This window comes from Embiotoca jacksoni, unplaced genomic scaffold, assembly GCF_022577435.1.
Source record: "Embiotoca jacksoni isolate LCO1_2020_lvr unplaced genomic scaffold, fEmbJac1.0.p SCAF_7, whole genome shotgun sequence".
Lineage (NCBI taxonomy): Eukaryota > Metazoa > Chordata > Actinopteri > Embiotocidae > Embiotoca > Embiotoca jacksoni.
Genome location: NW_027185425.1, coordinates 8,233,428 through 8,258,834, shown reverse-complemented (window position 1 = coordinate 8,258,834; position 25,407 = coordinate 8,233,428). Strand labels below are relative to the sequence as shown.

At 39.0% G+C, this 25,407-nt stretch overlaps 1 protein-coding gene across 1 annotated transcript in view; it reads right to left on the bottom strand.

Moving 5' to 3' along the window:
* LOC138214677 (uncharacterized) overlaps positions 1-25,407 on the bottom strand; it is a 35,157-nt gene that overhangs the window by 8,802 nt on the left and 948 nt on the right. The window contains exons 2-33 of the mRNA XM_069176445.1: positions 18,305-18,373; positions 18,006-18,030; positions 17,850-17,867; positions 16,908-16,973; positions 16,086-16,222; positions 15,890-16,006; positions 14,597-14,654; positions 14,455-14,502; positions 13,699-13,767; positions 12,656-12,795; positions 12,006-12,140; positions 11,856-11,913; positions 11,204-11,272; positions 10,790-10,815; positions 10,585-10,653; positions 10,309-10,336; positions 10,203-10,220; positions 9,873-9,938; positions 9,643-9,785; positions 9,017-9,136; positions 8,794-8,851; positions 8,463-8,507; positions 8,304-8,360; positions 8,060-8,202; positions 6,119-6,223; positions 5,987-6,029; positions 5,818-5,898; positions 5,038-5,580; positions 2,539-2,660; positions 717-1,560; positions 509-630; positions 320-424 (exon numbers count right to left, since the gene is read on the bottom strand). Of these exons, the coding sequence (XP_069032546.1) occupies positions 320-424; positions 509-630; positions 717-1,560; positions 2,539-2,660; positions 5,038-5,580; positions 5,818-5,898; positions 5,987-6,029; positions 6,119-6,223; positions 8,060-8,202; positions 8,304-8,360; positions 8,463-8,507; positions 8,794-8,851; positions 9,017-9,136; positions 9,643-9,785; positions 9,873-9,938; positions 10,203-10,220; positions 10,309-10,336; positions 10,585-10,653; positions 10,790-10,815; positions 11,204-11,272; positions 11,856-11,913; positions 12,006-12,140; positions 12,656-12,795; positions 13,699-13,767; positions 14,455-14,502; positions 14,597-14,654; positions 15,890-16,006; positions 16,086-16,222; positions 16,908-16,973; positions 17,850-17,867; positions 18,006-18,030; positions 18,305-18,373 (3,747 nt within the window). The remainder of the gene's footprint in view (positions 1-319; positions 425-508; positions 631-716; positions 1,561-2,538; positions 2,661-5,037; positions 5,581-5,817; positions 5,899-5,986; positions 6,030-6,118; positions 6,224-8,059; positions 8,203-8,303; positions 8,361-8,462; positions 8,508-8,793; positions 8,852-9,016; positions 9,137-9,642; positions 9,786-9,872; positions 9,939-10,202; positions 10,221-10,308; positions 10,337-10,584; positions 10,654-10,789; positions 10,816-11,203; positions 11,273-11,855; positions 11,914-12,005; positions 12,141-12,655; positions 12,796-13,698; positions 13,768-14,454; positions 14,503-14,596; positions 14,655-15,889; positions 16,007-16,085; positions 16,223-16,907; positions 16,974-17,849; positions 17,868-18,005; positions 18,031-18,304; positions 18,374-25,407) is intronic.

The following is a 25,407-nucleotide window of genomic DNA, read 5'->3' as shown; positions in this document are numbered from 1 at the left end:
AAGCATTACACAAATAAAAGTTATTACTATTAATACCCAGTACCAATGAAAACTACATTGCATTTAACTGAGATAGATAACGTTTATGGAGAATTGAGGATTTTGGTTCCTCAAGCAGCAGAAATGTGGTTTTAGTTCATTTACAATGTCAATCCAGGACAAATCATCATTAAAAAAAGAATCTCAAATAGTTATAGTCGTCTTTGTTTTTATACTATCTAGTCGTTGCTCGGTAAAAGTCATCTTAACTTTTTAATTTAAATGCTTATTCATGCTGATTAACAACCAGTACATTTTCATACATGCACATGTAATTCACCTGGGATGGTCCCAGTTTATCAATCTTGGCAAAGTGGACCACTGTCCTCTTCAATTTTTCCCCCGACTCTGACAGCTCTGCAGTCCAATCAGGGTCCTTCATTTTCTAATAAGAGAACAGTGAACATCTGTATTACTGCGCTGCAAGCTCCAACTACATTTTCTACACCATAACTTCCAAAGCACGCACCACATAGTTGTACAGGTGGTTGAAGTCGAACAGATGACTGGAGCATAGCAACCTGACTGAACACAGCTGACAGTAGACTTGCTGCTTTCCTTGGCATTTCACCACAATCAGCTGATTAACGCCTATAAAAAAGGAGAAAAACAACAAGTCATAACTAGATCAATTCAGAGACGAGAGATTTTTCTAATATAAACAAAATAATACTTGCCAACTTTAGGAAGTCTATCGTTTGGCTTTGTTTTATTTGCACAGACAGGAGATGGCTCTTCAGCTCGCTTTTTGTTAACAGATGTGACAGGCATGGCCGTGACCGGGTGGGAAGAAGCTGATGAGCGACTCTTCTGAATATCTGGCTCAACATCATCACTTTTTGGCCCCTTTGGATTCTTCACAGTCTTAACAGAAGATTCAGTATTTTTCCACTTAGCTGATGTTTTACACATTTCAGCAGCGGTTGTAATAGTTAGCTTAGATACAGGTGTGATTGCAGTTTGGGATGTGGCTTTACAATATTTAGGAGCATTTTTCATCTTGGAGGAAGGTGCAGTTATGCAGGAGGCTCCGTGCACCACCTTGGACCCTGTTGGCGAAGTGGCTGCAGCGTTAGAAGAATCGGCTTTCACCTTGTATGCAGCTCCACCTCTGGTGTCGAGTGGTCTGGACAGTGTTGCAGGTTTTGTGGTTGACATATCCGAGATGGGTGCCCTCGTGGTGGAGGTTTGGAGTTTGAATGAGGCTGCTGCTCTACCTTTAGACGCCGTTGCAATACAAATGGAGCCAACTGCTGTCATTTCAGAAGAGGTTTCAAATTTCAATGACTCTGCAGTGTTTGGAGAAATATCATCTTTGGAGTCACTTCTTGTGGACTCAGGAGGTAAACGGGTTGCGTTTGTCCCATTTGTGGACACGTGTCGACTCAATGTTTCTTCACTAGTTGTGTTAACAGTCGGACAGATGTGTGAACTGACTGGGGGCTCATTCATACACCTCGCCGTTTTATCTTGATCTGCCTCAGAGTCTCCTGAAACATCATTATTCTCCATGTCCACCACCTTGAAAATGAAAAAAAAATAAATAAATATATATATATATATATATATATATATATATTCATTAGACTGCCATTTTGTTTTTTAAGCCTTTCTGTTCACTTTCCCCAGGATTGAACTATCACCTTTAAAAACTCTATAGCTGTCAAATTGATCATCTCCACATTTCCTGATGCCCAAATGCCACTGCCGACTGGACAACACTCTCCAGCCCTGTGATCTTCATCAACAGTAGAACAATGTCTTTGATCAAGTGTGACGTCGCAATAGCTTATCAAACGCAACTAAGTTCATTTCAAAACACATTACTTACCTTAGCTCTGTCTTCAATATTCCCTCCTTCACTCCACCAAGTTAGCTCATGAAAATTTGTTTTTGGTATATTTGTGACATCATTATAATTATCACGTTTGTGTAACACTCCCATATTCACACTATTCATACAATTGTGTTAAAGCATTCAATAAATACAATTAGATCCAAATGTTGTCACATGAATAATTTTCTGATAAATCAAAGTAGATTCATGTTGACTGATTACAGGATAAAAGCCTTATTTTTTTTATTTTGGATGGTACACCAAATTCATTAATGAGGATTTGCAAATAAATTAAGATTAATTGCGGTAAAACCCTACATGCAGAGGATGTTTTCCACTCAGGAATGTGGTTTCAACAAAAGTAGAACTCGTTTCTTTTGCCAACTTGCTGCTGGCTTAGGGAGCCTTTCCAATGTGTATTTCACCAAATCACCATGCATTTCATCCATCACGCATGTTCAAAACAATGACACCATCTAAAACATACATATCCCAAACTTGCCCTGCATAAAATTTGACTAGCCCCGGGCCATTGGGGCAGCGTTTATTTCGGACCCTGCAGTGTCAGTAGCACGACATGCAATTTCACATTCTTTATGACAAATGGAAGAAGAGGAAATTTTCTTAATTTTTTGGAACCGACCAACACCAATTTCACTGACCTGGAAGTTGCCCATCGTAGAAGAGATGTCATGAATAGTTACCGAGGTGTCCTTTAGTTTAACACAGGATGGAGTGGAGGTCAGAAGGAGCTCACGCCTGCTGTACTGCTCAGACTGCATGGCTGTGAAAATGATGGACAATGCTGAAGAAATGCTGCACAATTTCGGATTTGCATTCTTTTCACGCCTTTCACCACCCATCTAGATGTTTGACCAGGTGTACCGAATGGACAAGGACAATTCCTTGGACTTCATGGCTTGGTTTGTGCTCTGATATGCGCTGTTCACTGTGGGACCTTATATAGACGGTGTGTGTCTTTCCAAATCATGTCCAATCAACTGAATTTACCACAGGTGGACTCCAATCAAGTTGTAGAAACATCTCAAGGATGATCAGTGGAAACAGGATGCACCTGAGCTCAATTTTGAGTGTCATGGCAAAGGCTGTGAGTACTTATGTACTTGTGATTTTTTTCATTTTTTTTTCTTTTTAATAGATTTGCAAAAATTAAAAAAAAAAACTTTTTTCACGTTATCATTATGGGGTTTTGTGTGTAGAATTTTGAGAAAAAAATTAATTGAATCCATTTTGGAATAAGGCTGTAACATAACAAAATGTTATTTGCACTTTCTACTAGAAAATTAATTTCCAGTAGAAAATGCAGTGTGAATGCTATGCTGAAATGAGTTTCAAAAACTGCTGAATTTGCTGAAAGCTGAAGGATATTACTCAAAAAATGCTAAATGACAAAGTGAAAAGTGGAACCTTATGAGTTAAAAGCTGAAGGAAATTGCTGATAAAAACTGTTAAAATGGACAATCGAAACATTGAATCTGTAAGCTAAAAAAAAAACCTCAGCTACATTCATGGGAAAATGGCTCAAAAGTCTTACAGACAAGCAGAATGAAAATTTTGAAGCTGAAGGCCAAGGGATATTGCTGAAACAATGCAAAATTGGCTGAAGTGAAATGTGGAACCTTGTAAGTTAAAATCTTAAGGAAGTTGAAAGCTGGAGGAATTTTAAAATTGGAGCAAGTTGAAACCAAAGGAGGAAGTTGTTGAAAAGAAACTGCTAAAATGCAGAATCAAAACTTTGAAGCTGAAAGCTGAAGGAAGTTGCTGAAGTTTTGCATAAAGGCAGATAAAACCCCCTTTGGAGAATCAAACCTTGGTAGTTAAAAGCTGAAGGAATTGTATTTTTAAAGTGTAAAAGATAAGGACAAGGGAGCACGTTAGAGAAAAGGAGCCATCTGCTTAAGTGCTAAAAATGTTTTAATATCGCAGTTAATGGGGAATTGGGCTGAGTTTCTACCACATGGAGACTGATGGCTCAACAACCTTAAGTCCGATTGTAATAAGACGCATACTGGGTGAAAGCTAACAAAAATCCCTACAATATGGTGTATAAATTATGCTGGTAGAGTTCAATTTTGTGGCCATTTTGGCAGTCCACAGAGAAAAACTCGTGAAACTAATTCCAACCTGGTGCACTCTGGAGATGACATCACCCACTCCAACTGGCGCAATACACACCCATTATAAACTGAAAAATGGGCCAAAAACTTTATGATACTTCAACTGATCTCATTCAAAAACTGTAAAAGATCTAAAAAAAATAAATAAATTAAAAAAAAAAAAAAAAAAAAGTTGAGTGATGCGGTAATAGCTGAAGGGCTTGGTACCCATTTAAAGTTTGAATGGTGTTTCTAGGTGAAAGTATGCTGAAGGAGGCAGTTTTAGAGGAGTTGAACATTCTCTCCATTCATTTCAATGGCAAAAGAAAATCATAAAATGCTTAATAGTATAATTAGCAGAACAAGTTAAAATATTTGCTGAAAAATACTAATAAACTAATAATAAAGTTGACGGCGAACAAAAGTACAAATGCTATAAAGCGACTTTCTGCCTGTGTCGATGGGTATTGTGGAGATATTTCATATCTCCTGTATATAAATGTTAGGATTGATAACATTATACATAATATGATAGCAGTTTATGAGCAGTCTCAACAAAACTTATAAAGTATATATTCCCACTCTGTTGCGAGACTATACACTTGATTGCACAAACTGACAACGCGCGCGCGCGCACACACACACACACACACACACACACACACACACACACACACTGCTATTCACAAATGACATCTGTTTGAACAGATGACACAAATGGAATGTTGCTTAAAGCATAACTGAAACCAGCCTGCTTCTCTCCGTGCTGCATGTTCAATAAAGAATTCTGATGAGAGTGATCTTCAATTCCAACCTCATCTGTGACCAGTCTGTTCAAAGAAAATCTACCACAATGTCATAAGGTTTGAGCGGGTTGAACAAACCTCTCCATGATCAACATAATGCTAATATAATTTTTGGACAATCACAGCTGGTTTTAATAGCCATATTCTTCAAAATAGCCACTGACCACCAAGACTGAGCCATTTTCACACAAACACCAAAGAAAATGTTCTGCTAACTTGAATACACTCGGGAACATACCTTTATCCGTGGCTGCCTTGTTACTCTGTTCCACATCTGTTGCGTTCTCGTCTTGTCCACTTCTTGATATTTTTGTGGGTTCTTCACAGGATGTTGCTTCTTCACAGATGAACCGCTGTCTTTTATGGCTCATTTCTCTGCCACCATCCTCATCAGGACATCTGTCCTCTTTTGATTTTTCAGACCCGCTGTTCAACCTTTTTCTTGTGTTATCGATGGAATTCATGACCTCCATTGGGACAACTTCGCTGTCTGTGCTCCTTTCTGATCCAGTCTCTGCTCCATCATCTTTGTCCGTGTTCGTGCAGGTTTCTGGGAGCGCCTCGTTTGGTTTTCTCGTTGTAGGCTCTTCTGGCTTCTCCTTTATCTCCTGGCATGTCTCACCTGCAGACTTTTTCTCCTCTCTTCTCATCTCTGATCTGTTTTCACTTGGTGTAGGCGTCTCCTTCTCACCTCCTTTGTCACACAGCTCGTTGTTGCTGCTGCTGCTCTGATTATCGTCTCTCACATGGTCCTTTTCCACTTGTTTTACAATCCTGAGAACTGAGAGATTATGTATTTGATTATAATTAGCTGCACTGTATCATCAAGAATCCAATCTGTAAAAACAAATGAAGGACGAGGGGAAGAGATTAGCAGACGTGGACTTCCAGTCAACCAAATCTACCCTTACGATTTCCCACTGAGGGAACCCAAGCATAGGAACTCCAAAAAACAGATGTATTTTTGTGTCACACTGCAAACCTCTATCATTGAGTTAATGCATTTGTCTTGACTTACCCAGCTTCGCACCCAGTTTAATGTCGGGTGTGAGGCGTCCTTTCCCATCTCTTCTCTTTGCAGATTCCAAAATGGATAATGCTGGAACAAAGCCATATTAAGAACAGTCAAGATGACAGTTATAGCTACAGATGACAACGAGGAACGTTCGTCACAACACACTACTCACTTTTGCTATAGGAGCGTGGCTCCCTGACGATAGTGTCGATTACCTTAGAGGGCAGAAAACATTGATACACATAAGTGCATAGGTCGAGGAGATACTAGAAAAGAATGGTAGAGAAATTCTGCTATAGAGTACCTGTACATAAGCTATTCTGTGAATGCGTCCTGCCAGTTTTGCCAAGTCCAGTAAGGCCTGAGCACTATCAATGCTGGCATTCAGTGAGTCTGGGTGGAACCGGGTCTACACAGAAACACAGCCATGCATTAACAACAGTTCATTATTTGCTGGGGATCTGCTTGCATCAGTTTTTGTGTCTTAATGAATAAATAAATAAATAATTAAGTAGTTGTAGTAAAACGGTAGTTTTAAGCACACTATTAAATGAATAACATGGACACTGTCCACAGTTTAATATAAAGTCAGAAATCATTTCAAAGACAGGAAACTGTGAGAGCTTCTCCAACAGCTTCAGCTTGTGTTTCTCAGAAGTAGTTCCCGGTGAACTCGAAGGATACTTATCGAACTGAGAATTTCCCACTTGGAAAGTTGGATGTTTTTGAGAGCTCCGAGAAGTAGGTCTGACATGACACGGCAACGTTTGTGGTGAAAGGTAGAGATATACTTGCTCAGCGCAAAAATAAGTCACTTCATGGTTAATTTAGGGAATACTAGTTAGAGGAGGGTATTGGGCCATTAAACAATACTAATTACTATATTGACAGACAACGACAAGTGTTAACAACCCTACCACACGGCCGTTACTTTACTGGCAGTTTCACACGTTTTCTGCCAAAAACTACATGTACCCATTTCGTTCCTGTGATGGTCTGTATGATGATGAGATTGTTGTCACTTTTCTGTATTCAGAGAGCAGATTTCCTGGGGGTTGCATGTTGCCTTTTTGTTATGCTATCTAACATAGCATAAAATACTATTATAGCAGCTTATATATTTTTACCCTGTTGTGGCTATTGAAATTACTTATGGTGGAGCTGAACTCTAGATATGCTCCCTGCTAGTCACAGATATAAACTAGTCACAGGTGAGCTTTCTGTAAACACCAATAAATAAATAAAGAATTCTTTTGTATTGATCTTCGACTCCATCCTCATCTGTGACTGTCTCCCGAAATTGACCACTACAACAGACACCAATTAAAATTAACAAGAAGCCTGTAGTGGGAGGTTAAAAGGTGCGTAACGGGGGCCCATGTGTTGGGATGGGTAAATGTATGAAATGAAGGTAATAAGAATTAAAGCATCTATTAGCATCTCAATTTCATTTGCTGACTGAACAGATGTAAGTTTGTTGATGTTTCTCAGGTGATCGAGTCACAACCTACTGCACGGGTCAAATCTTCTGGTCTGGTCAAACACCCCAGACTAAACAGAGGTTGAGAATAAGGCACCAAGGTTCTGCCAGGCCAATGAATGAAAGTTATCAGCAGGAATAATCAGGATTTCTGCCTGTCTGCATTTAACTGCAGAGAGTTCTTTGTCATCCAGTTCCAAATTGCATTGAAATCGTTGTTCAGTTTATGAGGCTTATTAGGTTTAAATGAAAAATATAAGTGGATGTCATCAGCGTAGAAATGATAGATGCTGCTAAAACCACTGATAATCTGTACTAGTGGCTGCAGTGTATAAAATGGGTCCCACAACTGATCTCTGTGGGGACACCAAAAGGCAAAGCTGCAGTGTCTGAAAACAAAACACAAATTTACCTTCAGACACTCAGAGTACTATCTTTAAGATGAGAACCACAGCAATGTATTCCCCGAGATTTCAACCAGGTAATTTCAACCATGGTATGAAATTCTGCACAAAGGTCCAATAAAACCCACAGCAATAACATTTATAGATGCAGGGTTTTAATTTACTTCAGTCATATTAAATGAAGGTATAAGACTTGACGGCCATGGATGCCCGTTACACTATATCCCTGCTACTGTTTATCTGCCTTTGCACAAAACTCTTTGAGTAAATGATCAATTGAAGCCTTAGGCATCAAAAGGACCAAAATACCATTAATGGAAAAAACAACACAAAAGAGAAGTTAAGACTAAAAAATACTCACCAGAAATGTTGCAACATGTTCCCAGCTGAACACATGGACATCAGATTCATCATTTGACAGCTTCCTCTCACAGAGCAAACACAAAAATCGCACTTCTGTGTTGTGCTCCCTACCGACAAAGTACCTGACCAGGAACTGTTTGCCTACAATGCGGGGGTAACACAAATCAAAAAAATGCACAGTGCACTTTTTAATATTTAAATAACAAATAAATAATCATTTTAATTACTCCAGTAACACTCACCAAGCTGAGGAAATCTCTCGTTTTCTTGGAGTTTGCTGTATGTCTCACACTTTGGAACTGTACAAGCGTAAAAAAGACAAGCACAAGTTAGATGAAAGTAATCAAGGTAGAAAACTTAAATAATGTAATTCAAGACTAAGAAATAACTTCATCACTCACCTTCATGCTTTAAGAGAATGTGGTACAGTGCAAGGTTCTTCATCACTGCAGTTCAATTAAAGAATGAGACAACGTAATAAGCTCAAACTGTCTAATTTTCGTTTTTTTTTTTTTTCTGAAGTAAGTGTCGTGGCACATACATGAAAACCAGTTTAAAAAAAAAAAATCCTACAGAGCATAAATCAATGTTTTTTGTGACAAAATAGAAATCTGGTAAAATGTACAGGCACAAAGAAACTGACAGAACAAAGCCTCTACTAAAACAAGGGTTTAACTGCAGAGGAAAAATCCAAGGAGTTTATGTCCCTTGCTGTATTTGAGCAGTTCTTACCTGCTGCGTAACTCTGAGGGTTGAGGGTAAAAAATATTCTAGCTGGAATATCAAGAACCTGAGAAAAAAAAAAAAATCTTGATTACTTATAACTAAAGAAAATGCTATAGACTGCAGAAACCAAACCTTTTTATTCCGTTACATTAACAAACTTTATTGTGGTACTGCTAGTTAGACACACAAGGCAAAGAAAACGGATGACTGACTGGAATTTGCATTTAACCTTCAGAATTATTTTCTTTGTTCCTCTTTCCTTCTCCTCTTCCCACGCCATTGACCTCAGGTCTGTGTCCTTCAGGTGATTCTGCCAGGCAAAAGGCAGCCGCCAGGGATTCAGGTACAGCTAAGATTAGAGAACAACAGCTGGCCATTACAAATAATGCTACATTTCATCAAAATCAGCTGCATCTATTGCGTTTGAATTAGCAGTTATGACAAACAGGCGCTTCTTCTAGGATGGATGGATTATCTAAAAAAAAATTAATAAAGCCATTGGAAAACCAACAGTGTGAGAAAAAGTCTCATCACTTATAATTTTTTTTTTTTTTTTTTTTTTTTTTTAAAGAACAAAAAAAGGAAGAAAACACAGAACAACGTGGCAGGCTAACTTAAAATGAGCTGCAGCTTACTTGATACGATTTTCACAGGAGACCAGCTGTTATTTTCAGATTTTACACATGTATGAAGTCAAATAATCATAACTTATCATTTGTTTGAATGTGTATTTAAGAAATCTCACACAATCCAAACACCTGTTCGTGGTACTGGTATCCGTCGCTTGAACTGAATCCTCATTAATGTGATCGACGCAAACCATTTAAGAAAATCATAACTCGGATGTAAGCTCACCAGTGTTTGTATATGGTGTTTTTGAGAGTCAAAGTGTTTCACGAGAGAGGACTTGAAGAAACAGTCCCGACAAGCAAAGCACACATATATTGGTTCATAATCGTCCCGCTCTGAGGTGACGCATGCCACAACAAGGGCTGTACCTAAAAAAAACAAAATTACAAAAATGAAATGTAATATTTTTGTTGGTTAACATCGTGCAAAAAATTATAAGAAATGGGTGATCTTACCAATTGGCGGTTGATTACTCTTCAAGGTCTCAATAAAAAAAGAGTTAAAGCCCAGATGGAGTGAAACTTAAAGGAAAAATGGATGAGGAAAAAAAAGTCAAGTCAAATTCAATAAAAACTACCTCAAACTAGGTGCCTCGAACACAAAAGCATTTTCAAAGATGAACACCTGGTATTTTTGGAAATCATTGTGAGGAAATTGTAAAACACTGACACTATATTTATGAATCATGTTCAAATGAAAAGCTCACTGTGAAGTTACATCAGTTCTGCAGTATGAAAGAAAAAAAAAAAAAGGCAGAATATTTTAATAGGAGGAGGGAAGTGTACCTGATGAGCTGTTGAGATCTGTAAGAAGGTGAGAAATAAATCATTATATACAGGTGCATTTTACAATGCACAACAATATGACTAATGACAGGAAAATGAGTTTTACCTTGATGAACAAAGTGTTTCTTCAGCATCTGTGAAAGAACATGAGGAACAGCTTTCAATGTCGGGTAACATTTTTATCATGTTACTATTGAACACAGATCCTTTTTTTGAGAGATTGTGTTGAAATTAAAACTTAATAATAATGTTCATAATTCAAATAATAATGATAATAATCATCATCATCTTAAGTTATATAAGACTTTCTGAATTCACGTTACAAAGTGCTTCACATAAAAACAAGCCATAAAAACAAAACAAAAAAGTAACATACCGGTACCTTGTGGTGGTGCAAGGTTTGCAAATGATGTACATAATGAGTTGAACTCTGAAAGGTGCTACTGCAGTTCTGCCACAAAGAGACACAATCATTAAATTAGAAATAAGTTAAAGTACAGTGAATTGGACACACTTGTGTTCTTAAAAAGACGGCAGCTGTACACTCATAAGATGTGGGATATTTTAGAGAAATTATAATGAATCACCTGACAGTGCAGTCCGTACGATGCTTCTGTGTAAAAATAAATAAATAAGGGTTTGGTTGTTAGAGTTAAATAAAAGAAGAAATTGAGGATGTCATCTCTTTCCTGGAGTCTATCAACTCAGTGAATTTAACTGCCATCTGTAACAAGTCATATAACTTCTTTAAAACACAGGAGGGGCCTATTTTTATATTCCCAAGATACTATAAATACAGTCAAACATGAGCGAGGACATTGAACTGATCTTGTGCATAATATACACACTTACAACTTGTACAACAATTAACTTCAATAGACCTTAGACAATAAGACAGTTCCCAGCAATGGTGCTACACAAAAGGCTCAGCCATATAAACCACAGATGTTTCACAGTCTCAACTGGTGTGAAGCACAGATGAGTACTGACAGGCTACATACCCAGCTTCTTTTGTGGTGTGATGCTTGGTGTCAAGTGGCTCTTTGTGATGGATTCAAGCTCTTTCAAAGCTAAAAGAGACCAAATGATCAATTAGTGAAACATCATTAAAGGTTCTTGGCAGTAAACTTAGTTTGAAGCTCATAAGTTACAATTTATTCTTGTAATAATTGTAATTTTCATTACAAGACAAATTCTTTTTATTTTAAATATGTTGCATGGTAAAGTTAGCCTGGTGTTTTCAAACCCAAATTCACTGCGTAAATATGTGGGTCTAGGTACATGTAATAGTGAATCGTTTGCAGTTGTTGCATCTTTCAGGTAGTAGACTTCAGGTTAATTTTTAAACTACTAGAGCAGCTTTAACTGATCGGTATGTGCTCAAACACTACCATCTGCCTTTGGGAGAGAAAAAAAAAAAAAATCGATCTTGGCCTTTTTGAGTATGTTCAGGGTCCTTGAAAAAGGGTTGAAAATATACAAAACTGACCACGGGAATGATTCCTTTTGGCAACAGTCCACTAAAAAAGCCGGAGCTTTTTTTTTTTTTTTTTTTTTTTTTGAGGGGGAAGGGGGGGGGGTTTCTTCGTAGACACAGTTCATTCAGTCAAATACAACATACAGTAAACCAAGACATGAATGATAAACACCAACCTTCTGCATAACCCTTGGACTTCACCGACTTGAATTCAGCAGGCTCCAGGCTCACTTGCTGTGACAAAATGTCATACATTTTAACATCGACGCATTCATTTTGTATGAGTTTGGGGAAAATGGCCGTAACACTTTGTAAACTAATCCTACCTTTATAGCAGTATTTTCAGTTGTATGAATACTCTCCGACTGCTTTGAGAAATCAAGCATCATGCTGAAAAGGTCAGTGTCAGTACACCTAGAGTAGCACTCCTTTGACTTCAACGTAGAGGGATGAAAAGCTTTCTGCACAGATAGAAAAGCAGCACAAATTATAATCAAAATATACACAAAGAGGAATATTTAGTAGAAGCATGTAAAAGACTGAGCTTCAAAGGCATGTTGTCCATTTTTCAAAAGGGATGTACTTGATTTATCGAGGCGTTCAATAAATCCTGATTACCACTGACTTGGAAACAACTCTCACTCATGTGTTCATTTCTGTGTGCTTTAATCTAACAACAAGTAAGAGATGAGTAAAAATATCAAACTGGAGAATCCTTCCATTATTTTCCTCAACATAGTCCAACATGTACTTGTGTACTTATGACATTTTAACTTCCTTATTGCGGCTTCAGATCCTCCAATAGAGCGTTTCAAGCAAAGCCACTGTCCCCTCTTTATAAAATCGCTTCTCAAACCTCATCTTATCTTACAGCTTTCTCCAAACTGTGCCCATTTTAAATTCTTCAAATTGTTATTCATCATGTTCATGGATGACAATTTGTATTAATATTCTCTTTGATTTCTTGGACACTTACAAAGTAGCAGAAGAGGTGGTCAAAGCTCAGGATATGTCTGATGATCATGTTGGTGGACACCGTTAGGCTGCAGAGCATGCAAAGGTAATGTCTCTTCTCAGGTGGTCCACTACAAATGCATTCAACAATGTGCTGCATGCCTACAAGACCATAATCAGAGAAGATGGAAAAAAGGAAGACATTTTATCCCAAGAAATAGCCGTTGAAGGCCAACAAGCAAGCAAACGCTGCATCAAAAGTGCATCTGTTCAAAGACAAAATCCTTCCTTGAATCAATTCATTTTGTTGTCTTTGGTATTATTATTTTTTATTTTCACTGTAAAGACAGAGATGGACAAGTATTCCTCAAAATGAGTGACTAAATTACAAAAAATACACATTTAATGTCAGGAGATGCATCTACACTTTTGGAAATATATTTTTTGGATATTGTGTGAAATCGCCAGGTCTTCTGATACAATGGTGCTTAAACCCCTTAGATTTTCTATATTTCTGCATAAATGACTTAATACATCATCATATTTTCACAAAAGTCCTAAAAGTACATAAAGAGAACACATTTAAAAAATTTTTTATACTTGACCATTTATTTATTGAGGAAAATTATCCAATATTGCATATCTGTGAGTGGCAAAAGTGTGTGAACTTCTGGGATAAGCAGCTGAGTTGAAGGTGAAATTAAAGTCAGGGGTTTTCAATCACGGCTGTGATAATCATGGCCGTGATATTTGAAGGACAGGGAAAATGCTGTTGATGCTCATCAGGTTGGAAAAGGTTACAAAGCATCTCTTAAGCCTTGCACCTGTAGTTGTGCTAACCACAGGTTCTGGGTTTGAACCTTGGCTAGATAGTGTGGAGTTTGTGGGTTTTCTTTGGTGCTATGGCTTCCTCCCACAGACCAAAGACAGGTGTGTTAGGTTAGTTGCTCTTTTTCAGTTGTTCTCATTACATATTCTTAGGATTTGCGTGAAAATTTAAAGACGATTTAAGTCATTTTCTGGGTTTACAAACCTTTAAGCAACACTATCAATACATTAACTGACCAAGAAGTGGATGCTCCCTGTTGCTGTCTGTTTGGTACATTTCTATCATCATCCGCTTTGGCTGGCCAACTGAAACAAATAAAATTAAATAGATTAGGGAGGATGAACTATAAACAAAAAACAAAATAAGAAAGAGTAAATGATATAAACCAAAATTTACATTTTGTAAAATGTTCCATCAATAAATTAAACAGGTACAATGATTTGTACAAAGTAATGATGACAACAAAAGGGCAACTGTTTTGATTACATGTCACAGTGTCGGGTCAAAAGGTCCAGCCTTGGGCCAGGAAGAAGGCTCTGGACCTCTCGCCAAGACTTTGTCAAAACACATCCGAAAGTTGCATATAAAGTCTCAAACGACTTTGAAACAAAGCATTGGACTCTTCCAGAATCTGATTTTGCATTTTACACGGAGAAAACAACTATAAACCTGATTAAGGCCCTGGGATTCCCCCCCCCCCCCCCCACACACACACACACACACACACTCACTCACTCACACAAGCCTTTACGCTATTTTCTTATAAACTCTTCAGGGCTCATCCTTTACATTTGGACTTTCTCTTTGATGACACAGAAGTAAGGCCGTCTTTGTTTGACCATGTTCATGTGGTGTATACATATCAGATCATTTCTTGCTGCACCAACAGAAAAGAAGTCCAAAAAAACATCTCGTCGTCTATTAAAAGTCTCTGGAGGACCATTTCAACTTAATAACTTGCTGACTAATTACTGAGAAAAAAGTGCACACACCTTGAAACAGCTCAAGAAGCTTGTTGTTTTCATTTAGACTTTCCATCACTGCGGAGAAGAACATGACATACATATTACATACAGGTTAATTGTATTCTAAAATAAATACTATACTGATAAATCTTAAAATTACATAGCCTACCTTCAGAGTAGGTTTTTGATTTAAGGTTTCCCAGAAGAGTTTCAGGTAAATGTAACATCTGCAAAGAGAAAATGAGGTGAGGACACATAATCTGTAATTTAAAAAAGGCTTTCCAAAAAACATCACTGTCTCATCATATAACATTGCTGTGCAACCATCAAGAATATTACTACAACGCAGTAGCGTAGTGCTTCACTGACTAAGAGGAAAAGCATGACCAGAAAGACTTTCAGTGTTCAGTCACATCAACACAGATTGGTGCTTTGTGAACAAGCAAGTAAGAGCTGTATGTTGTGCATATTCACTGTCTGACATGTATCTGTTGTTTGCTAATCTCCGCAGCACACGACCCTGTCTCAAGGACAACTACAGATAAGGGCACATGTATCACAAACGTGCAGGCAGTAACTGTTGACGACATCACGGCATGCTCGCCAGGTGCACAGCCAAGGCTACCGGCATGCAGCCAACTCGTGGCAGACAACACACCGTGCAGAGATGCCTATACGATGTATTATAAAATACAGGAGCCAGGGACAGACAGTCAGTCAGACTTCGCGAACTGACACATTCTGTTGTTGTCAGGGACACATAGTCTGGGCTCCTAGCTAGAGATCTGATACTCTGTTGCTTTTATAATAAATGCTTTTGAGACCAGCCGATTCTCTCCTATTGCCTCATTAAAGAACACGCAGAGCTGAAGCCAACTAATACGCACACACCAAGATGGGCAGCTCAACAATGTGCGGATCACAGTTAACCAAACAAAACATTTTCTTTGGTATATCCTATACTTAATACATAGACGATTGCGTATTACTATATGCAAGCTCTTGCACTACCACCGAACTCTGAGCACAGTTTGTATAACAGAGACTGTTATTGCCTTAAAAAGGACTTCTTGTTTTCAAAGAGCTTTTGTGGTCTCTCATCCAGAACCTGTGCTGATAAGACATGACTAAAATAAGATGATAAAAACTGGAAGTGTGTGAAAAAGAGGGCGGGTGGCTAACAGCTGCACAGAAAATGGTAGCAGTCCACACAATGTGGGGGTTGGGATTTGCTCATAAAAAAACATATAAAAGCACCTGACTGTATGTATTCAGCTACTCTGCAGACAAGCTCAACTTTTGTTAGCTTACGATAAAAGTCTTTTCTTTTGGAAGATGTCCGTCTACTGCTGATAATTTCGACCACATACACTTCCAAAATTGTGCCACTCCGTTCCTAAAATACCTCTATTCATGTTATGGTCATTATTTGTGTGGTACACAATAGCCTCTATGTACAAACCTGCAGCCTTCCAGCCCAAATTGTATTCATTTCTTCCGTGAACTTTTCCAACTGAACCGCCCTGGCTTCCTTGTTGGGTATCCAGGAGAGATTCAGTACATTGGGGTCTGTGTAGTTCTGCAGAACAAAATACCAAATGAATTACACTTCCAAATTTTGAACGCAGACTATTTCTTTTATGAAATTCAACACTTACAAAGTAGTTGTTGTGATGGCTCCAGGGACGGAAGTGGTTAAAAATCTCGCCAAGTGAAATTTTTTCCTCACAAACATGGCACAAGTAAAAAGCAGTCCTCGGTTTTAGACCGAAACACATCGTAAGCAGAGACAAGCCTGGAAGAACACACATTTAAATCAGAATAATTCCTTCAAACATAATGGATCTTACATCTTCAGCAGTACTGAATATCCATGGGTGTAGTGCTATTTGTTGAGCGTGCATGTGACATGCATGCGACAGCGCACACACGGGGGGGGCAGAAAGCTCGTTTCAGGTGTCCCCACTGCACCTACGGTGGCAAGGCAGTTTCATTTAAAAAAAATAATACAGGAAGTGTTGGGTTTGTGTTCCCGCATAATGCAGTAACTTTGACAGCACAAATAGCAGCGGATCATAGCAAGGCTCAAGGTTGATGTTGAGAATCAATGAATACATCTCAAATGTAATTATAACAAATTTGACCATTCCATTTGTTTTTATTGGCTCTCTTGAATGATACGCTTTAGATATTTAAACACTCAAAACGTGTAAATGGCTTTCAACCAGATCAAGTAAAATGTGGACATTTCATTTCCTCACTTGAAGAAACAAAGCGTCGTTCCAGTGCGCTCTGGCAGCACTACACCGCTGTCTTTATCATCTCACAGATGGTCTTCACATTTGTTTGAATGAAAATGATCCAATGCATGCCCATAACCGCCTGACGCCTCACATGTCGCTTTAAACAATATTTGTAAGGCATCAACAGAGTAAAGATCTGTACTGAATATCATGTACATTAAAAGAAAATGTACTCACCTGTGATGCCACCACTGAAGCAATGTCGTTTTTGTGGATCCATAAAAATAATGTAGGGCATTGGGCCTTTAGAGAAAACAAGAAAATACACCTGAGTTAATAAAGAAAGCTAGAGCTTCAAGTGAACAGATAGGGTACTGTAACATTCTATATACTCTGCATGTGCAAGTGGCCGTGCCAGGGTGTCTTGCATTCAGTTTTGTCTTTCTTTTTCTTTTTTTTATCATCTCAATGTAAACTATGGCTTAAAGCTTTGTTTAAAACAAAAAACCTGACGTTTGTTGTGAGAAGGATGACATAATTGAAGATAGTACCAGAACCTGAACCAAACTCAACCTGCTTTCACAGGTAGGGTCGGGTACTTTTCAAAATGTTTTGACATCGGTACCAGTACCGACATTGAAATCCGTTCCTGAGCGATACGTTTTATTGATAGCAATTTTTTTTAAATACATTTCAAAATTAAATATGGTTCAAGTTTTTTGTTTCATTTTTACACACAGCATTATTACATCTTGGTACAACCATGCTGCATATTTATTGTCGTGTTTCCCACAGTTGGAGAATTTACTTGTGGTACAGGGTGGTGCACCGATGTGCATGCAGTTTACTACAATTGTTGCTACAATTTACAGATGTCCCCTAAACGCCTCACATGCAAAGACAAACCACAAGCCCCACTCAGTTACTGCAGAACACACTCAGACAGGTATGTTGCCAAAAATTAGTTTGAAAAGAGTTAAATAATGTAAAAGAAATTCAAATTTAAGATTTATCTAACTTGGTTAGTTTTCAAAGTTTTCTGAGGAGATGCATTAAATACGTGTGTTGGGCTACAGGGACAGTAACAGCATTGCAGCGAGCGACACCAAATGTAAACCATAACACTGAGTAGAAGCACAATGAACACCAACAAACCGAAATGAGAAGAAGCAAGCTTACCAGAATCTGTGACGTTATCTAAAAAGAGAAAAACATTTAAGGAAAATAAATTAAGATAAATAAACTGGACATAAAGTCTACATAACATATTTTCTTAACAGAAACTCAAGAATAGATGTACAAAAGAGTTACTGTCTACTAAAAAGTGAGCATTACCTTGTGGGAAAAATTCTTTCATTTTCTGTGGGTAAAGAACAGAAGAAGTGGATTATTATTCCGATATATTTGCAGCAATAGAAATATGGGGACTGTCTTGTGATACAGGATTACAGTTAATCAGACAACTGCACCATCCAGACAAACATGGGACTGTTTCTTCACATCAACAGTCCATCCTTATTTCCACGTAGTCATCAACAAACTGTTAATTGAATTTTGCAATTAAGTGGTCAGCACTACCTTCGTACAAAATATCAGAAAATACATGTTAAGCGTACATGAAGATTAATGCCCACCTTTCTATGTGGCCCTGAATGCATATGTCTTCTGAGGCCCATACCACCTTTCAATCTGACAAGGCAGACCTACAAGAAAAAAATAAAGCTGCATCAACATTATGAACAATGGAGAGAGAGAGAGAGAGAGAGAGAGAGAGAGAGAGAGAGACGATTACAGAAAACAGTTTATGGACTACAGTTAGAAAATAACGTCCTTCGGGGATGCAGATATTTCATATCTCCTGTATATATACACGTTAGGATGGATAACATTGTACGAAATATTATAGCAGTCTATGAACAGTCTCAACACGACTTATTAGTATATATTTCCACTTTGTTGTGAGACTACACACACAATGTTATTCACAGATGAACTCTGTATGACCGGAAGCACTCTGGTTGAACAGGTGTATCTGGTTAACCCAGTGTGGGATGGAGGGACATAATGTACGTCCCACCCCCACTTCTATGAAACAGGAGGGTATAAAGGCTTCACGTTTCTTTCACAAAGTTGGAGAAACTGTGCAGTCCAGCAAACTGTGCATTTCTTCCCATGATTCATGTCCAATAACGAATTCTGATAAATTGATCTTCGACTCCAACCTCATCTGTGACCAGTCTGTTCAAAGAAAATCCACCACAGGGACGCATACTATACACCCAGTATCATCATCATTTATTCACTCAAATTGATATAGTCGAGTTGTCACTGATAGATATGCATGCTGATAAATATCCAGTGAGCTCATTTATTATTACGGCTATTGTTTGTTTCTGGAATATTAATTGTGTTATAAGTTACTGGGAAAAGATTGATGTTCGCAGGGTGGGACTGCCATTAAGGCTCACTTGCGGGACCCCACATGTGATGTTGAAAGTGAAACAAGACGTACTGTGGTCGTCATTCCCATCTGCATGAAGGATGAGCCAGAGATATATATCAAAGGACAGTGCATCCATGGGAAAGGCAGGACCAGAAATGTTGACGTACCCTGCCAGTGTTAGATAACATCCTGCAAGGGATGCCCCCCTTGCATCAATGAGCTAGCAACCTCTTCCTTGGGGGAGATCTGTCAGCTGTTTACAAAGTACGTGAGGTCAGAAAATTGACTCAAGGCTCATCGTCGAATTGACGATTGTCAGTTATGAACCACATTTAATTGATTTATCCTGTTCATGTTATTGTATTTGTTTATTCAAATATAACAGTATGTAACTACGAACGTAGGTGGAAGTGTCCATTTAAGGTGAGAAAGTCTCAAGCACTGGGTTTAGAGTTAGTAATAAACTATCGGTGGTACTGAACCCATACAGGGAGTGTGTCACCGGGGGGGAATATGTGGTGGAAATATCATAGAATTATGAACTAAAATAACTGTAATCATTTTTAAAATGTTGAACGGCGATTCATGCAACCTATTCTGTCATGAATAAACATGTCATTTTGGAGACACCCGAAAACCACAGGACATCCCTTTTAATCCCCTTTTGGGTCACAACCGCTCCAATACACCAACTCCAAAGTTGATATTCTCCAGACGCCAGATGACCACCAGTATTGACCATCTCAAAGAGCCACGTCTCCCTCATGTGGTCACAAGTCACCAAAAATATAAGAGCAAAATATGGACTTTGTGATTCCTAACTAGATAGACTGTTATCATGTATTCTTATGATATTCTTCTACTGACAATGTGATATCGAAAGTTTTGGTTTCACTAAACTATATCCTAAATCTATAGAGATTAACATGGTCTAACACACAAGATCTCTTCCTCTCTCGCTCTCACTCTTCTCCACCCTCCTCCACCTCACTATCTGAGTAATTAGGTCAAATTACCTTATCGTTTAAAGTGATCTGTGTTGTAATGATATATCTCATGTTATGTTGGTGAAGTGAAATAAGGAACTTCTTTTGTACATAGTTTGAATCAAATCATGCCAAACGTGGGACATCATGACACCTCCTCCTCTCCCCGAGACAATGCTCAAAATCACTCCTCTGTGGTTCAGCTTTTAAACAGCGTTACAAACAGTTGACAGTTACTCTCATTTCCTCTTGTATGTGTGATTTTGTAGATGGTACGTGTGTGGGCGTGGATCACAAGATACAGAGATTTTGTAAAATCAAAACTTGATGCGCAACAGGTAGATTATACAAGTTCATTATTTTTCCATCAGATTTGTTTTAGTTTTCTTGTAGATTCGTTTGTGATGGAAAAAAAAAGATTTGTCTCTTCTTGTTTACATTGTGGCTCCGGGAAGGTTCTTGTCAAGCAGTGTGATTAATGTGATTTTTCTCATGCTGATTCTTTTGGTTTTTGTTTTTTCCTTTTTATGTACATGTTATGTTATACTTTGTATAAACAGGAGGGATATGATGGAAAGGAAAGATTTGTCTCTTCCTCTTGTTTGCATTGTGGCTCCAGAAAGTCTCTCGTCAACCAAGCTCCGAAAAGTCTCTTGTTTTCTCTCTTATTTGCAAGTGATTCCTTTTTGTTTTACTTTCTGCATCTAATTGACGACTCCCCTGTGTCCTTATCTTGTGACCTGCAAATCTAATCAATATTACCATACGAAAGCAGATACAAAGGAATTGGGGGTGACTGTTAATTGTTTGTCAACTGTATAGGAGCTGCCCTACGGAGGAGTGACGGGAAGCACTGCTGGACACCTCTCTTTGAGGGTGCATGTATTTGCTCCTTCTTGCAAGAATAAATGTCCGATATGTTTGATTTTGAACCAAGCCCGAGTAATTTTTCTAACAGTTTGAGATTTGTTTTCCTTTAGATTTGTTTTAGTCTTTGTTCTTACAGTTTTCAGTTATCTTTTAAGCTTTCTAAGTTTTGACTTAGTCATTTTGTACTCGTTTTTGTTAAACTTAAACTAGTTAATTAACTTCTTAAAGTACTTCGGCCACTTCGCTGATTAAGTACTTAATTCAACCCATTTTTGACGATTCACGATCACTATTAGTATTTTTGTTAACGCCACGAGCCAGGCCAGCTCTCAGCGTTCATCAAAGTCATAACTAGTGACTGTTGGAAATCACCGACCCAAGATCGCCTCCACCTTGCCGACGTCCATCCTGACTGGGACGTGGCGATTGCATCTTCCAAGACCTGACTCACGGCAGTGGGACCGCAGGGCCAGCAGCTAATCCAGGTGCCGAACTGAACGCGAGAATAAATGCCCACAAATCGACTCCAGATTGACTGGACCTGAAAGCATCACTATCTGGACCCGCCTTCGGCCCGTGGTTGAAATCGTCACAAGTAGGCTGGTTCTGAACTTTGGAGTTGGCATACCAATTAGTCATTATAGACCTAGATTCACCCATTCAATGCTTTCTCCGTTAGCCTAGTCTCGAATTTGTACATTCTCATTCATATAAACGTATCTACCATTTAATCATTTACTTTGTGAAGTTATGCAATAAACTCCTTTAATTAGACCCAACTCTGTCATGGTGGCAACTTTGAGTATATCAAAGGATTTGAGTTCCGATACAAGAATTCCGGTTTATATTATGAATGACTGATTTAACATTGATAATTTGTCCAATATTGGACTGGTGCCCCTTCTAATAACGAGAGTAAAATCTAATCCTCACGAATTAAATTGACATCACGCTACATTTGTATAGCACATTTCAACAACAAGGGAATTCAAAGTGCTTCACATAAAACCATTAAAAGCATCAAAACATAATACCCAGGCTTTCTTTGCCTGAGCTGGCTCAACAAAGCAGAAACTCTCAGTCAGAGATAATCGGCACTACGATGGTGGTTATCAGCTTTCTCTGTTAAACCAGGCTTTCTGCTATAAGAATTTGTCAACATGAATGTTAAAGTCTCCCACTATCATCACTTTATCTGAACTCAGCACTAAATCTGATAAAAAGTCAGAGAATTCAGTTAGAAACTCTGAATAAGGACCAGGTGGGCAATAAACAACAACAAACAGAATCGGTTTCTCTGCTTTCCAGTTTGGGTGCAAGAGAATAAGAGTCAGACTCTCAAATGAATTATAACTAAGTTTCGGCTTTGGATTAATTGATAAACTTGAGTGGAAGATTGCTGCCACTCCTCCTCCTTGGCCTGAATCTCGAGGAATATGATAATTAATATGACTGGGAGGAGTTGCTTCATTAATACCAACATATTCTTCCTGTTGCAGCCAGGTCTCTGTGAGACAGAGTAAATCAATGTGATGATCAGTTATCAAGTCATTTACTAACAGAGATTTAGACGAGAGAGATCTGATATGCAATAGTCCGCTTTTAATTGTCAGATTTTTTTTGATCCATTAATTTGGTAGGTGATGGAAAAATAATGAACTCATCGTACTTGTCAAATATTTGTCTATCTGTTGCATAACATGTTCTTATTGTCTCAGGAAAGATGTACCCATTTATCTGTGCACAACATGGTTCTATAGTCTCAGTTACAACGTCTCTGTACCTTTATCTTGTGACCTACGACCTCACCCAGTACTATCTACAAAAACAGATATACAGAGGAAGTGGGGGTGACTGTCAACTGTTTGTCACACTGTATAAAAGCTGAACTACAGAGAAGAGACTTCGAGCAACGCTGGACATCTTTGAGTGTACATGTATTTGCTCCTTCTTGCAAGAATAAATGTCCGATGTGTTTGATTTTGAGTACAGCCTCTGAGTAATTTTTCTAATAGTAGGATACATTTTTATTAATACATCTTTTCTTGAGTTTTTTAAATATAGGTGGTCTGGGTACAGACACAACCTCTATAGGATGTTGAATGTTTTGGGTGAGTGACGGCTCTAAAGAAGCTGCAGAGGAGCGTGTAAGACTGCAGCTCTGCGTCCTGGCCTCAACCCTGGGATGTCATGTTTTAGGGCTGTTAAGAGACATGGCCTTATTTCTAGAAAGAAGAGCTGCACCATCCAAAGTAGGATGGATGCCGTCTCTCCGGATCAGACCAGGTTTTCCCCAGAAAGTATTCCAATTGTCAATGAAGCCCACATTGTTAGCGGGACACCACTAAGACTGAGGCTTGGCTGCACTCAAAATTTCCCGGACCACAGTGCAGCCGTACCCGGCTTCAGGACTATTCGGGCGGACAGAGACGTTGTGGTAAGAGGAAAGGAGGAGGGATTGCAATGTATCTGAACAAGAGGTGGTGCAATCCATGTTTGTGTGAAGGAACATTTCTGTAGCCCGGACATTGAACGTCTAGCCGTGGGGATGCGTCCGTATTATTTGCAGAGGGAGTTCTCGTCCGCCATTGTTGTCGCTGTTTACGTTCCTCCATCAGCTGACGTGGAGGCAGCAGTAGACACCATCCACTCCACTGTGTCTAACCCGCAGACTCAACATCCCGGTGCATTTTTGGCAGTTACTGGAGACTTTAACCACTCTAGATAAAGCACTGCCAACTTTTCACCAGTACGTTAACTGGTAGGTTGATAGGTCTGGACACAACTTGGTCCTGTTAACACCTGAGTATATCCCTCTGGTGCAGTGGCAGCCTGTAACCACCAAGACTGTGAGGAGGTGGACACAGGAGGCTAAAGACGCCCTGCAGGACTGCTTTGAGTCCACAGACTGGGATGTGGTGTCTGGACCACATGGGGAGGACATCAACAGCATGACAGACTGCATCACAGAATACATTCAATTCTGTGAACACTCCATCGTACCATCCCGGACTGTACACTGTTTCCCCAACAACAAGCCGTGGATCACCAGTGACCTGAAAGCCCTTCTCAATAAGAAAGCAGCTTTCAGGTCTGGGGACAGAGAGGAGCTCAGGAGAGTGCAGCGCGACCTGAAGGAGAAGCTGAAAGAGTGCAAGGACTCCTGCAGGAGGAAGCTGGAGGCCAAACTCCAGCAGAACAACGTGAGGGAGGTGTGGACCGGTATGAAGGAGATTACTGGCTTCAAGGGGAGAGAGAGAGACAACCAGGGGGCTCCCTGGAGAGGGCCAATGAGCTAAACTGTTTCTTCAACAGGTTTAGTTCACCGCCCTCATTTGTCTGCTCCACACACCACACCTCCCAAACACCTCTGCTGCCTTCCCCTGCCTCCCTCTGTCCCCCCTGGAGAGCTGCATGGACACAGAGCCCTTAATTTCAAAGGGCTCTTCCACCACAGATGGTCTGACATACCTCTATTTCTTGATCAACGTGAGCACTCCTCCATAGGGCAGCTTTTATACAGTGTGACAAACAATTGAGTCACACCCATTTCCTTTGTATCTGCTTTCGTACAACAACAGGGAGGACACAGGGGAGTTTTAAATTAGATGCTGAAAAGAAACTTTCGGTTACACTTGCCACTTGCAAATAAGATGAGAAACTTTCTGGAGCCACATGCAAATAAGATGAAACAATCTTATTTTCTTTCCATCAGTTACAAACTGTTATCATTAGACACTATTATAGAGCACCCACCTAATTAGGTTGCTTCTGAAGATAACATTGTGTACCTAATTGAATCGAGCTTTGCCAAAGTTTAAAGGGGTTTAATATTTTTTCTAATGGCATATTTTAAATATTTTGACATAAAACCCATTTTACATCCTAGAAATTTATTAAAATTATAGTGGATTTAAATTAAAGAATCATATGCGATAAACATATCCAGTGTTATTCAGTGAAATTGGTGCTTTAATAGGAGAGTTGAACACTTTTTCTGAGGCTCTGTGTTCATGTCACCGTCTTAGTTGGGGCTGAGCTGATCCTCTTCCTCTCCACTTCAGGGGTGATGCCTGAGGTTTTGCAGCTATGGCATTAGGCCCAAACACTACATGACACATCAACCCTAAACATAGAACACTGTGCAGACATGTATGCAGCATTATGCATCCTGTGGAAAATGTTATGCAAAACTGCCACTTTAAAAAAAAAAAGGGCTAAAAAAAACCAACATAATTTACAGCAAGTCTTTTTTAGAGGCACATCAAGCAATCATACCTAATTAATTTATGTTTAACAATGCAAATATGTCCACCCCAGATTCCTGGCTTACTGCCTTCAATATAAACAGCAGCACATCAACTTTTTAAACTGTTAAGATGTGCTGTATGACAGTAATGTCGTTTTCCGTCCCTGTCCTTTCTCTCTTATCTCTTCT